The sequence below is a fragment of the Otolemur garnettii genome, unplaced genomic scaffold (assembly GCF_000181295.1).
Source record: "Otolemur garnettii isolate 467f Iridium unplaced genomic scaffold, OtoGar3 scaffold00014, whole genome shotgun sequence".
Classification (NCBI taxonomy): Eukaryota; Metazoa; Chordata; class Mammalia; order Primates; family Galagidae; genus Otolemur; species Otolemur garnettii.
Window position 1 is genome coordinate 611,835 of NW_003852409.1, and position 15,136 is coordinate 626,970.

A 15,136-nucleotide genomic window follows, 5' to 3' on the forward strand; every position below is an offset into this window, starting at 1 on the left:
CTCTCTCTCTCTCTCTCTCTCTCTCTCTCTCTCTCAATCTCTCCCCCACACCTTCCCCTTCCTTCATCCCTCCCTCCCCCATGAATCCCCCCATACCCCAGGTGCCCTCACCTGTCACAATGGGGTAGGACTGCGGGCCTGGCACACTGCTCCCAATGTCAGCAGGTGTAGGACTGGTCAGGTTGGCCTTCATGTCGTCCAGCCCTCCAGCAAGTGAGGCCATGGCTGAATACTCAGTGGTCTGAAAGAGGAAACAGAGACATCTCAGCACTAAGACCATGAAGTAGCCTAGTCAAATACCACCACCATGTTCTAAGCTCAGCCATCAAGCTGGGCTAATCCATGCCTACGCCAAGGACCACAGGGGGCTCACAAACCCCCTGGCCTTGAAAGGGCAGATTCAGCTTTGTCAAGAAGCAACGATTCTTCCCAGGTGCAGGGGTAGGCAAGACTCAATGCAGCTTCTCAAGAATTCCAACTTCAGTCTCTCTGTGGCCTGCAGGGTTCCCTCACCCAGCTCCAGCTGGTTAGAGAAAACCACTCTTCTCAGTACAGGGAGGGAGAAATTAGTAACCAAAAGCAAGACGGAAATAACAGTCTTCCCACCAAGAGGATGGAAAGGACATCTTTTTATTTCTGTGCTCTTAAATCACAGAAGTAGAATCACATAGACCAGCAGTTCTCAACCTGTGGGTCACGACCCAAAGGAACTGTATTAAAGGCTCGCAGCATTAGGAAGGTTGAGAGCCACTGACATAGACAAAGATTCAAAGGAACCAGGGAGATCACCCAGTCTAAAATCTCATCTCCCAGACAAGCAAACCGAGGCCCAAGGGGAGGACGCCTCTGCCCATGATCAACAAGGCTGAATCCCAGGCCAGGGGTGGGTCACCATAATAATAATGCCCACCATAACCCAGTACATGAATTCCAGAAGCACACATGTTGAAAACACGTGGGGTGCACACATCTGATTTACCACCTTCATTCATTTGGCCCATGAGTCATGCTTCTTTCTTTAAGCCAGTTCATGAAATCAGAGCATGTGATGAGCCGTTTCCTTGCCATCCAAGCCATTGTCAGAATGGTCCCAGAGAAGGCAGCAAAGAACTCAACCTGGATCTTCCCACTCAGGACAGACTAAATTATAACATAAACATGAGCAAATCACATTTCTTCCTACAACCCAACCCCCAGGCCTATTTTCAGGTAAAGAAAATATTTGTAAGCACTTAAGTCAAATAATTTGGTTTTGATAATAAGATTTGGTGAAGGGCCCTAGTATTGTCATTAGAGGACACATCCCTGTCTGTCCAGGATTATGTCCAGGGAAGCAAGCAGTCTTCTTCAAGGAGTGGCAGGCATCCTAGGTGACGAGGCTGAGCCACTAGGAGAGAAACCAAAGGAGCCCACTGAGCTTGTGGCAGGCAGAAGGTACTCCGACTGGCACTTTTCTCAACAGATCATTTTAACAGTACTTTCTGGGATGCTTAAGAGACAAACAAGGTTGACAGCAGCTGTGATTCTAGGAGGTACTGTGGGCCCAGGCTCTCTAAGGTGATTCTCACTGAGGACAGCTTAGCCAGAGGACCCTGGGGCCCTTTCCTTGTCTTCCTTCAAAGGCTGAATCTGAGACATGTGGAGAAGAACATAGGGAGCCCAGGTATTTCTAAGGGAGAGGACAAGGCTGGGGGAGGCCTATCAGACATGGAGAATCACTATAAAGCTACAGTAATTAAGACAGTGTGGTATTGGCACAGGGGTAGATAAATAGACCAATGAAACAGAATGGAGTCCAGAAACTGATCCGCGCACATATGGAACTGTGATATATGAGAGTGGTGGTGTACAAATCAGCAGGAAAGGATGGACTCTTTAATAAACAGAGGGGGGTAACTGGTTATCCATTCAGAAATAGGAGGGAAAAAAAGAAATTGGATCTTTAGGCCAGACACAAAAATCAATTCCAGGTGGATTAGAAGGCAAAGGCATCTAGTATGGTCAACTCTAGGTCCAGCCAATAATCTTTAAGTCTGCCCTTCCTAGAAGAGAAACCAGGGCCTTTTCTGCCCTGAGGTGCTTGCATGGGTCTTCTGGTCACGAGGAGAATGGTAGTGAGTTCCTGTTATCCTACCACCCCGCCTCAGCGCCTCTTCCTCCAGAAAGTCTTTCCTGACTACCATTCTTCCTCATCAAAAGTTCACACTTAGCACTGAACCTACATAATCTCATTTCATCTTCACAGTTACCCCTTGAAGTAGGCTCCTTATTAGCCCTAATTTACAGATGAATAAACAGAAACTTCTGTTACGGAGGGAAATGACTTGCCTAAGGCCACACAGCTTCTAGGTGCCTGAAGGCTGGGTCTGTCTAACTCCAACATCTTGACACTTACCCTAATGACTTTCATACTGTGGGTCCTGAAATCAATTCACTAGTCCCCAAATTTCTAAAAAATGAAATTAGAATGAAATAGAAGAAAAAATATCCAAAGTTCTCACACAAGGAAAGGGTAAGTCCTGCTTTGTAAATCTTCACTTCACATATCAGTGGGTATGTGTGTACTAGGTGGAGATTAAGATGTATTTCTTGCTATAGGTCACAACCACCAAAGTTGGGGAAACACTGTCTTCTTTCCATTCAGCAAGGAGCTGTTGGGAAAAGGTCACTGTCTAGACTTCGTCGCCCACAGAATAGGACTTGGTCATGCCATTAGCCTCCTAATTTGCTAAGCATGAATTTGGAATAGAATTCCACTCACCGGAAGCACCTCCTTCAATGCATCGTATGTGCAAAGATGAGAGGTTAGATTCCTCGGATAAGGTTCTTTTCCTAGATGGCATCTTCTAAAGTTTCTGGGGCCCCAGGAGTATGTCCCAGTTCTTCCTTCCTCTTTGCATTCCAGAATACCCTAGTGAAAGCCTGAGCGTTGCGGGTATGCATGCATTCAACACTTGTTGAGCCCTCTTTCATGCAATATGGTGTGTAAAACAAGACACACACTTTGACTCTCATCCACAAACCCCACAAGAAAAGACATACGGCTCAGAAATTTCATCCAGGGGAGACAAGAGCATGGAGCCTTTACATTACATAGAGGGGGAAGTGGTCCAGAAGGGTTTCTTAGGGCCAGTCGCATTTAACATGGGACTGAGCAGTCCCTGGCCCTCAAGGCTAAGAGCAGTTGAGGAAAAGCTCTCAGGCAATAGGATGGGAGTGATCCAGAAACAGGACACATGCAATAGCTAGAAGGAGCGAAAATATAAAGGAGAGAGATAGAAAGGTAGAGGTAGACACACTGGCATTTCACTGTGAGGGCTTGCACAATGAACCCTGATCAGGAAAAAGAATGAGTGCTCCTTCATAGGGCCAGGCAGCACCCCAGCCAAGAGGGAGCATCCCTTCACCCATCCTCAGCCTGCCCCATTCCTAGACTCCAGCCTCTTATATGGGATAGGCAGCCAGGTCTGCAAGGCAAAGACTCTACTTCCCCCAAGAAAGCAAAGCCAACCTCGGTTTAAGAGAGTTGTCGAAAGGGCAGCCAGCAGGGATATCCTACCTGTGAATGTATTTAGTTTCCTAAAACTAAATACATACTAAAAGAACTTTTTTTGCTATTTGCTTTAGTCAATAAATTCTGTATCAAACCAGCTTCATCCTATCAGTTCAACAGTTGGGTTTGGATCATCTTTCCAAGATGTAAACTCTTCAGCTTTTGTTATACATGCAGTGGGAGGTCCAAAACCCGTCACCAAACCACTGTTGGCTCCCAAAAAGAAAAGTAAGACTTTCTTATTTATTTATTTATTTTTGGCTGAGGCTGGGTTTGAACCCACCACCTCCGGTATATGGGGCTGGTACCCTACTCCTTTTAGTCACAGGTGCCGCTCAGAAGTAAGCCTTTCTAAAGAGCTGGTGTCTGGGAGATAGTGGGACTCAGAAATGAGTCCTTGGCTACCCTTCACCATCTCTGTCTCCTACCATCACCACCTCACAGGCCTTGCCCATGGCACTGCCTCTCCTCTTCAGTAGGATTCCCAGCTCTAACTCTGTTCCTACACAGCGAGGGAAGGCTGTCATGCAGTCTTGGTGTTTCATTGTTCCCTAAGTCCTTACCATTGTCTGTCCCTTTGAGCTGCCTGTGATTTTTAAAGGCAACTCCATTCTCCCCACATCCTGGGCTCCCTGAAACATCACTACCCTAGCTGCTCCTCAGCCATTCCACACTCTGTGCTACATCTTCCTGAAGGGCCCATCTCGCTCAGTCACATAAAGAACTCCTACATTATCTGAAAGGCCCACCTCCATATCACCTCCTCAGTGAAGCCATTCAGGGGCCCCACACTCCTTCAAAGAAATAATCTCTCCCTTGCCTATGTTTCCATACTTGGTGGCATTTTGCACAACCTCCATTATCACATTATCACCATGTATGTATAATGACCATTTGTCTATCTCCATCCAGGTTACCTTGAGAGCATGGCACATAAAACATACCCAGTGCCCCCTAAGTGCTTGCTGAGTGAATGAATGTATGGTCCAGTAGCATGCCATTAGCCACAACACTCAAAAAGCAACTGGGAAGTATGTGAACAAGAGCTCCAAGTGATATTCTAACAGTCCCCTATCCCGTCCCCACTTTGCCCCTCATCAGATCAGATGATCAGAAAGCAACAACCCCATCCAACATGTTAAATCCCCTAGGATAGAGCCTATATTGGTCTCTGATGGAATATCAGACATTGAACATCGGTAAGAGACAATTAAAAAAAAAAAACTAACCAAGTAAAGAATATATTTTTAAACCTCTAGAGACACTGCTCGTTAGAATATTCAAATTTCTTGTCAATCTCTCCTACAATTCAATACCAGGAAAAAGGTTTTTTCCCCCAAATTAATTGTTAACTACCTCTGACTGAACAACAAGAACACTAGAAACCACTGCTGGCCCTTTTTGCTTTGGCTGCCAGGAAACTCAGTCCAATTCAGTGCTCAGTCACCTCAACCACATTATTACCAACTCCTGGTGAAATAATCTTTCCCTTTTCTCTACATTTCTGAATTTTTTTCCAGATTTAGCTAACTTAGATACATGTAATTCTTTTATTTCCTAGGCCATCTCAAATCCCTTGTTTAAGATGGGACTGAAAGAGATGGGCTGATAGAAAAAGAAAGATAGGAAAAAAGGGAGACCAGTGAGAGAGAACAAGAGACGGAAAGAGAAGAGAGAAAGTATCATTGGTGCTTCTTTTCCTGCTAACAAAGGCAATCTTCTACCATTTCTCATAGTTTATTGGGAAGCCGAGGGGGGCTGGTGGGGTATAGAGGTATGCACACAGTTACACACGTGTAAATGTCTTGATGCACCTATGTACTTGGCTACCTCGTCCCCATCCCTACCCTCAACCACTGACAATCACAAGCAAAGCAGTGTTCACATTTCTTACTTCTCTGAAGAGCCCTTGGGGTTCTTTCTTAGGATGTCACTTCAGGCTTCTGCTCCCTCCTCATCAGGGCCCCCTGGTGCTGCTCTTGACCATGACCCAAGAAGAGAAATGTGCTGCAGTCAGCAAATCACAGACTGCCCATTCCAACCAGTTAGGATAAAGCTCCCTCTGCCCACTGTTGCAGACCCCTGTAAGGCCTCAAGGTCAAGATCACCAGGCCCACGTGCTGCCTGTTAGTCTCCTAACAGAATGCATGCTGCCAATAAAATAAAGCCTTACTCTCTCAAATGTCAGCACAAGAAGGATACTCAGGGCCATCTTTCCACACGTGGAGAAACTGAGGTACAGGGCAAGGGATGGTTTCCTTAGTTAATTTTTATCTGCATCATTTATAGCCCTTGACCCAATGGTGGAAAAAAACAATGAACTAGGAGTGATAACACAGGCTTCTTGTCCCAGCGCTATCTCTTTCTCACCTGTGTGGCCTTGGGTAGGCAGGCCAGCTCTCTGAACCTCATTTTCCTCATGTGTAAAACGAGTTCAATTCTAATCCCAGTCACCTGCCTAGGTGATCATGAGCATCTCAGGGGAAAGGGAGAAAGCCAAACACCATGAGAGGTTAAGGAATCCTAGCAAGGGACTCAAGGAGGCATGTGCCCCAGGAAAGTATGTGCTGGGCGTCATTTGGGTCCCTAGGAAATTACCTGGAAAAGGACTGCCTGGGGCTGCACCAAGTATTGTCTCATCAGCACGGGGCACCACTGCCATAGCATGGAGGAGAAAAGAAACACAGACAGTAAGAAGGAGGGCAGCAAGGAGAAGGGCAGTGCTTGGGGTCGAGGTTACAGGGCTGGCCACCTCAGATGGCCACCTCAGGTCAGGAGGCTCCCACATCACCTGCTGGGCTCATCTAGGCTCATCACCAGACTGTAGGTAGCCCTTGGGAGCTGGGCCAGAGCCAGGCCAACCACTCCCATCCTGACCAGATACCTGCCCACCTCTACGCCTACCCAGAGAAGGGCAGAAGCTAGAGCTGGTGGGGGGCAGTGTATCCCCAAGGCCTGCCCCAGTGAACTGAGACTGAGGAAGCAGAGGGATCAGTAAGACCCTCCCTTCACTGGCCTCTACCTCCCCATTTCTCTGGGCATTTTCCCCCTGATGACCTCTAAGTCCTTTTCCACTGCAGTGCTCCTTGCCTCTAAGCTCCAGCTCCATAACAAAGTCTGGAGTCCCTCTTTAGCAAATGAATTGCAAGGCAAGAAAAGAAAGATGTGAACCTATTGTTAAAGGAGACTTAGAGACACATCAAGAGATCACAACGTGGACCCTGATTCAAACAAATTGTATAAGTATCATCATAAGACAAACTAACAAACTATGATATGGAATGAAATAGTTGGAAATATGAGCACCAACTGGGTATCTGATGACATTTTATAGGTGTGATAATGGTATTGCGGTTATGCATTTTTAAAGGACTTGTCTTTTAAAGATTCACTCTAAAATATCGAATAGACGAAGTGATATAATACCTGGAGTTTACTTCAAAATAAAGTGTGGTTAACAAAATGTGGTCTGTCTATACAATGGAATACTATTCAACTGAAAAGAGTGAAGTATTGATACATGTTACAACATGGATGAACCTCAAAAGGATTTTATGCTAAGGGAAAAATCCAGATATAAAAGATATTCCATTCAGATGGAATGTCCAGAAATGGTGAATCTACAGCCACAGAAATCAAAGCAGTGGTTGGCTGGAGCTGGGGGGTGAGAGAGGGTACAAACTATTAATATAAACCAGCAGGAGAGGGCTGGGTGTAGGGGCTCAGGCCTGTAATCCTAGCACTCTGGGAGCCCAAGGCAAGAGACCAGCTTGAGCTTGAGAGTTGAGCTCAAGAGTTCAAGACCAGCCTAAGCAAGAGTCAGACCCAGTCTCTACTAAAAATAGAAAAATTAGCAGGAATCTATAGTTTCAACTACCCAGGCATCTGAGGCAGGAGGGTTGCTCGACCCCAAGAGTTTGAGTTTGCTGTGAGCTAGGCTGATGCCATACACTCTAGCATGGACAACGGAATGAGACTCTGTCTAAAAAAAAAAAAACCAGCAGGAGGAGTCTCTCTGGAGTGATGAAAGTGTTCTAAAACCAGACTGTGGTGATGGTTACACAATTCCTTAAATTTGCTAAAAAATCATTGACTTGCATACTTACAATGAGTAAATTTTATGGCATAAAAATTGTATTTCAACAAAACCATTAAAAAATAAAATAGAGTATAACAGGAGGAGGGGTGTTGATGAAACAGACTGGCTGTGAGTTGGTAATTGTGAGTCTGCAGGAGGGGTGCTTAGAGGTTCATTAGACTATTCTGTCTATGTTGAAAGTCTCCATAATTAAAATCAAAAAACTCAGTCTGCACGTATTTGACTCGTGGCACTGCTTGCCACCACTCATCAGCTGTCCACCAAATACTGGTGGAATAACAAGAGAATCTCAGAGTCTAAGGACAGCCAGGAGTTTGTTTCTCACTTTCTCTTCCTGTCCCATTCTTTGAAGGCCATTCTCCCTGCATCTTTGGGGACTCCAGAGTCCCCAAAATAAGGAGCTTAAAACTTCTTGTCTGCCTAGCACTCTCCAGTTTGCAGAGTCCTTGCAGGTCCTTTATGTCCTTGGGAATTCTAGGATGTGGGTGGATGTGGGAGTGGAGCTCAGAGAAGGGAGCCCTAGTGTCCCGTGCCAACCAGTGCCAACCCCAGTGCCAGTGCCCTGCCCCCGAGGCAGAAATAGAATTGCAAAAGATTTTCACTACCAGCCCTGAGGGTGAAACTCAGTCACCTTCAGTGAGATGTCTTCTTCCTGCAAGGGCCCTGGCCACAGACCCAGCTCTACTCTTCTATCTAGGGAGAGAGCCCTAAACCATAGCAAGAAGGAGGAATGAGCCACATTTTGTAAACCTGGGTACACAGAAACTGCACCCAGCAAAGCATATGTTAAGGAGTCATTCTGTCTTGATTACAATGGATTACACTGGCAGAGGGCCTGGAGACCTGGCTCGGCCCTGGACTCTCTGCAAACTGAGGTAGAGCCCTCCCTGGCCAGGCCTCAGTGACTCCACCTGTCATGAGGGAGGCCCTAAACCCTCACCCAAGCCACGCCCCATAAAGGTGGAATCCTCACCCTGTGGAGGAATGCTCCTTGACGTGGGCCCGGCTGGGCACAGGCTTCACTCTATGGGTTGGTGAAGATGTTGCCCATTCTACAGCCCAGACCCCCTAACACAGTGCCTTAGCAGCCATCAGGGGAGGTAGTGTGGTTAGGAAGACCTTGGAGCCTGGGGCCAGGAGGACATAGTTCATGTTTGACAAGGCACAATTTGTGCTGAAACTAGGTCAGGCCCTTCACGTCTTCAGTTCCTTTTCCCCTTTGTAATGTGGGGATATCCAACCTATGTCATAAGGTTGTGAGAAGGCACAGAATGGGAGAAGAGAACGTCAAGTCCTTGAGGATAGGCCCTTTTCTTTTCAGTTTTTTGAGTTGCTACCACCAAACATGTAAATAAATATTTTTAAAATATCTACTGAAATAAATATCCTTGTGGTGATGGAAATAATCTGTATCTTGGACTCAGTGTCTATCAATGTCACTATAATACTATAGTTTTACAAGATGTTATCTTGGGGGAGACTGGGTTAAAGAGTATGTGGGATCCCTCCGTATTATTTTGTATAATTGCAGGTGAATCTACAATTATCTCAAAATAAAAAGTTTAATTGCATGATGCTTATAAAAGTACCCCACAATTTACAAAGTGCTACCATGAATATTAACTAGGGGGAAGAACTGCTAAGGATGCTGAAAGGCCTCCCTCTTCCAGGAAGCCCTCCCTGATTCCCCCTCCTCCAGGTTCCTAAAACACCCAAGCATTCCTCTCTCTCTCTCACAGCACTTATCATTCTGCATGTTTAGGGCCCTCATCCCCCAATGGAGTGTGAGCTTCATAAGGATGAGACTGTGTCTCCCTCATCTTAGTGGCAGCAGCTCCTGGCCCAGTGCCCAGCTCTGAAGAGATGTGACATAAATGTCTGTGGAATCAAATGAACTGGGACAGGTACCGTGGCCTGGCTCTATCAACAGTGCCAGGGGTACTTCCCAGGATCACTGAGAGGGTAAGTGATGTCAGGGTGCTTTTATTCATCAGAAAGTACCAGAGGCATGGACAGGACATACTCTTTATTCATTTTCTTCTCCAGAACTGTGCCACGCCTGATTCAAAATGGTTTGTAGCAGAATTCAGAAACTTCTGAGAAGAGATTTGCAAAGTTTCAGTGATTCATCTCCCCCTTGTTTACAGCCTGCCAGGCATCCCAGAATACCCTAGACAGGCTCCCAGGTGGTATGTACCAGCAGGGGAAGCCCTGGGAAGGTGGCTGAGTCAGATAATGGGGCTTCTGTCTAAGAGAAACTTTTCCAGCAATGACTAATCGGGGGCCCTTTTCTTTCCCTGGCTTCTTACAGAATTTTAGTGAACCTGAAATCTCAGGGCCCAAAGGAGCTCAGGGGTTTGGAGGTTGGTCTTTATCTGATACTAGAAATCCATCAATGAGTATCTCCAGTGACAGGGAACTCACTACTTTCTGAGGCAGTCACTCTAAAGTCACACAGCTCTGGTGTGAGAAAGTGCTAAGAGCTCCTCGAGGCCTCCCCACATTGGTCCTGGGTGTGCTCTCTGGGACTCCACTTCCAACAACTGTCCTCTTGGTGCCAGTGCCCTCCCTACCTGGATCCAGAACAGGGCCCCATCTGGACATGTTGTCTGAAAGTGCCTACAACATTTTCTTCTGTTTTCCTGGTAGCTTTGTCACCTCACTGATTCACACTGTTCTCACAGACAATGCAGGGCTCACTCAAAGTTCATTAGAAATGGAAAGAGATTATGTATATGAAAAAAGAAATAATAAGCATTCATCTTCCTTTCCCTAACCAGTGTGCTATTTGCAAGCTTACAAGTCTTTCCAAATACAAGGACAGAAAGGTTATCCTGACTAGGATACCCTTATTACCCTGACAAGGCTTAGAACACAAAGCTCCACTTCTGGAGAATGAGAACTAGGACTGAGTAGCCAAAGTTCCAATTTTCAGGGCCCCCAGAGTGATAAAATCATAGTGGATCTAAATCTGGGGTGGGGAATGCAGTGGGGACTCCCTGTCTAGGGAGCCCGTGGCTCTGCTCTAGCTCTGCCTGGCTGTGTCATGAGCAGCTCCTGAGTCTGATATGGACAAAGGGGAGGAAGAGTTCCAAAAACAAATCTCCATCTCCAGGCAGCCAAATTCTGCAGGCTTCCTCAGGCGATCTGGGCCTGGCTGTCCCTTCCTGCTACCCCCACAAGGAATGCAGGACTCAGCTACCATGGGGTCCAAATAGGGTCCAAAAGGGAAGACACCTCCCTTCCCCATCCTCAAGTACCTGCATGGGAGGGTAGCAGCACCCCAAGATGCCCATAGCTCACTTTCTTTCCAAGTGACTTCCCAGCTGTGAGGACAGAAAGGTCACCCTGGGACAATAAAGAAATAAAAAGAGAAGATTTCCCTCTATACTGCCAAATCAGCAGTGTGGGACAGAGTAGGGGCAGGGAGGCTGTATGCTCCTCCCCCACCACCACCTCTGGCCATGTGGGGATTGCACACACACACACACATACACTTCTCTGCCCTCCTGCTCCCTGTCGGAAAGAACGTTCTAACAGGTGATGCCCTGAAAAGGCATACGCAGGCAGCCTTGGGAGGAAGTGCCCTCTTGGTCACCAAAGATTCCTAAAGCCAAATAGAAACTGAGTGTGCACTAGAACCACCAGGAAAAGAAAGCTGAGAAGGCCAAGCCTCCCACAGCGAATTCACACTCCTTGGTTTACAATTCAGAAGACTACCAGCTCTCACCTAGACCCTAAGAGTCAGAAAAGCTTGCATTTACTGAATGCTTACTAGATCCCAGGTACTTATCTAACTACTAAAATGCATAATTCATTTAATCCTTTCAACAGCCCTACAAGGTATTACTCACCCCCTTTTACAGTTGATGAAAATGAGACAATAGGTGCCAGAATAACATGCCTGAATCATCCTCCAGCAGATCTTGAACCATTATAACTCGCCTCTCTGCCACCATTATTAACCTATTATGTTACAGATGAGAACACTGAGGCCTAGACAAGTTGAGTAAATAGGTGAGCAGGGGGTTAAACCCAGGTTCTGATTTCAAAGCCTGTGTTAATGACCATGATTCTAAGCTGTCTTATAACAAAGTGCTAGAGCCAGAGGCAGACACCAACCTCTAGGCCAGGTGTACCTCTGCAGACAGCCCACTGACCCTAAGCCTCTGGCGCAGCCAAGTTCTCCATCCTGAGTGCTCTCTCCTCCAATCCTTGGCTGTCTACCCCTTCCAGTTTTGGCTGAAGAATGATCTCTTGTAGCAAAGGTTTCCAGATTAGTTCAGCCATGAGTGTTGTTAACTTTATCCTTTATTCTCCCCATATAGACAGAAGGCTCCTATAGGAGCAATTCAGGGGGCAGTGATGCCCAATTTAATGTTAACATTAGCAGTTCATCTTAACATTAGTGGAAACAACAGAAAAATAAGTGGTAACATGTGACACTATTAGGACCATTAAAGAAAAAGCAGGCATCTGACTATTGGCTTGGTTCAAGCCCTCTGTTGTTTAATGAAGGTGACATGCTGGCTTTTAGAAAAATTAAAAACTAAAAGAATGAGACTCTAGACTTAGGTTTTAGGCATGATATATAAACTCAAATTTTAACTGATGGTAATAATAGAGAAAAAACTAGTGCAATGACAATGGTGTTTCTGCTGGTATACCTTTTTATCAAGGTTAACTTTACTTAAGAGCCCTGCTTTTAATTATGAAAATACATTTGCATTTTGCCATTATGTGTTAATTTCATGAATCTGGCATTTCATACCTGGAAAGAAAGCATAATAATTATTTTTGTGCTAATACCTATAATTTACTTAGATAAGCAAGCCATTTGCCTTGAGACTGGACAAGTAAATACTCTCCTCCTGAAGGCTGGGTTTGAGTTTGATTTTTAACAATTCCTTTTCCTCCTCATACACATACATGCATTAATTTAGCCTCTAATTTTATTTCCTTCACCTCTCTTTCAAAAATCAAACCTCAAATAATATAAAACTGCTGGCCAGAAACAGGCTTTACACAAACAAAAGCTTTCAAGCCAAAGACAACTGAGATGTTCCCATCTCCCCATCCAGCCATCTCTACTTCCTTTGCCTGGTCTGACAAAACAGGCTCTCTCTGCCCAACTGCCCTGGAAAACTCTGGAATATCTATTTTCATTTCCAGGAGGAGAAGAGGTTTGATGCCCAAATAAAAGAAAAGTTCAGTAATAACAGTAGGCTGGGAAAACCCAGGCAGGATCCTCTTTGCCACCCTCTGTCAAGCTCACAAAGAGAAAAATCGTAACATCCGACATGGTTGGGAGAGTTTAATCCAAAGCAGTGCTAATTAATATCCCCAGCTTTCCAGAAGCCAAAGCCACATACAGCTGCGAGGGCAACAAGGCTGTTCTCACTTCAATTTTATGGGAAGAACATTTTCATTACAAAACCTCCTCCCAGATCCTCCTCTCTCAGCCAGATTAGCCTCGAGAAGGAAGCGGATGATCCATATATCAGAACTCCTTCTCGCCTCCATTAATTTTATTATTTATATCCTGTTTAAAAGTTTATTGGTGAAACTCCCTATGTACCTGGCCAGGGCCCTCTGACAAGCTGGATACCTTCCAAAATCCCTTTCTCAGAGGGAGTTTATGCATGTGTCACCAGAATGTGTCAACTTTCTGAAATTTGCCTTGGAGAAAAAGCTGACTCCAATGACAATTTCCTCCTCCACCTTTTTTTTTTTTTTCTTTTTAAATAAATGTGGGAAGGTTCTAACTCGCCCTTTTGTGAGATACATGTAAACTTGACTGCTCAGTGTGAACTACAGGTGATCCCCAGAGACCCTTAAAATCCTAAGGGATGGCCCTACGTGTCCGCCCACCCCCAGCCAAGCACCCTCAGCTGTTTGGGCAGTTTGACCCATTTTAACTCAAACCGCCAGACCTTGGGCAGGCCTGGTGAGACCATGTGTCTTACCACTTTGTTCTAAAACCCCACGTGCTCAAGGCTGTCTCCAGACTCCTAAAGGGACCCCAAATCCAATCTAAATGTCTTGAATTTACCTGTTTGTCTTTTATACATATAAATAGCTGCATTTCCATTCTCTCTTTGTTTCTCATTTTCATTTGGTTCTAATATCTGCATGTAAATGTCGGAAAATAGCATCTGTAATTGGAGATTATGAAGTATGGCCAGCTCCTGACAGGCTGCTAAGGAAGATGGATTATCCTCATTTTTCTGTAAATTTTGTCAATTTTGGAATTCATAAGCTATCAACACTGATCAAAATGGGACTTCACAGCTGTGTCAAAAAAAAGAGAGAGAGAGAGCAAGAGAGAGAGAACAAGAGAGTGCTGGCGGGTGGGTCCATGCAGGAGCCAGCTACAGGAAGCCGTTGTGTGGGCGCAGCAGATTGGACACCCAGCGTCAAGGTGGCCACTTTCCTCCGTGTCACCCTCCCTTCCACGCTGACAGCTGCCTCAGCACTGGGTCTTGCTGGAACTCAGGCTGGGGCTGCCTGGTCCCCTGGCTAAATCAAATAGCTAAATCACAAGACTAGAAGGCCGCAAATCCTCCAAGGCACCCACTCAAACCAGACCCGGGCTTAATTTATTGCCGGGCGCTGCCTTCCTTATTTATCCCGAGTCGGTGGCTCCCAGGCTCAGCCTGGGAGATGTGCTACTCCTTCCAGGCCATCACGGCCCACTTGAGGCAATTGTGTTGGTCTCTCTCTCTCAATTTTCCCATTACTGGGAGTAAGTACTGTTGGGACTCTGTAATGGCCCGACTGCAGCCCATATCAATAACAGATGAGGTTTAATCGTCCAACACAAAAATTATTTAGGCGCAGTAAGGACATTCAATGTCATTTGCATAATGGCATTTCTATCGCACGCACCTAACCCGTCTTGCATAAACAAGGCCTTGGGACCATAAATAATAATAAATCATGACGTCTGCACGCCTCTTGCAGTAATAGGAGCCACTCTTTGTGGAAATTATTTCTGCAGGAAATGGGCACTGCAATTTTGAAGACATGTGGCGCGGTGAGGCACACTAAATCACGCGCTTGTGCACAGGACCCAGGAGCGCCCAGGACCTTCCCTGTGCCCATGTGGGCATCCCCCTAGCAGCTGGAGAAAGAGTGCAGGCCTCCAGGGAGATCTCTGGGGCCTCTGGAGAAGACACTAGGATGTGCCGCTGTCCCAGGAAACAGCAGGTGAGAGGGAACAGGACAATCAGAGTCCACGGAGAGGAGGGAGAATCCAGTTTGGACCAGTAGAGGCACCCATTCTTGTCTGCTGCCAAGAGAGGAGAAAATCCCAGAGGCAAGCGGTGGATGGGTAGGAAGAGCCCTGAAAACAGGTTAAGGTAGGATAGCCACAGACCCAGCAGAATTGCGACAGGTGCTGGCATAGAAGCTGTGGCCCCACTGACTTGGTGAGCAACAGAGTGAAAATCCCCATAACCTCCAACAGGCAGCTGTCGGGGGGG

The 15,136-nt window shown here is 46.1% G+C and overlaps 1 protein-coding gene across 9 annotated transcripts in view; it reads right to left on the reverse strand.

Moving 5' to 3' along the window:
• PAX5 (paired box 5) overlaps positions 1 to 15,136 on the reverse strand; it is a 184,256-nt gene that overhangs the window by 80,574 nt on the left and 88,546 nt on the right. For 7 of the 9 annotated variants that reach the window (XM_003785141.2, XM_012802360.1, XM_012802359.1 and 4 more), the window contains one exon: positions 112 to 241. The exons of the other annotated variants lie outside the window; for them this stretch is intronic. In XM_003785141.2, the coding sequence (XP_003785189.1) occupies positions 112 to 241 (130 nt within the window). The remainder of the gene's footprint in view (positions 1 to 111; positions 242 to 15,136) is intronic. 9 annotated transcript variants of the gene reach the window in all.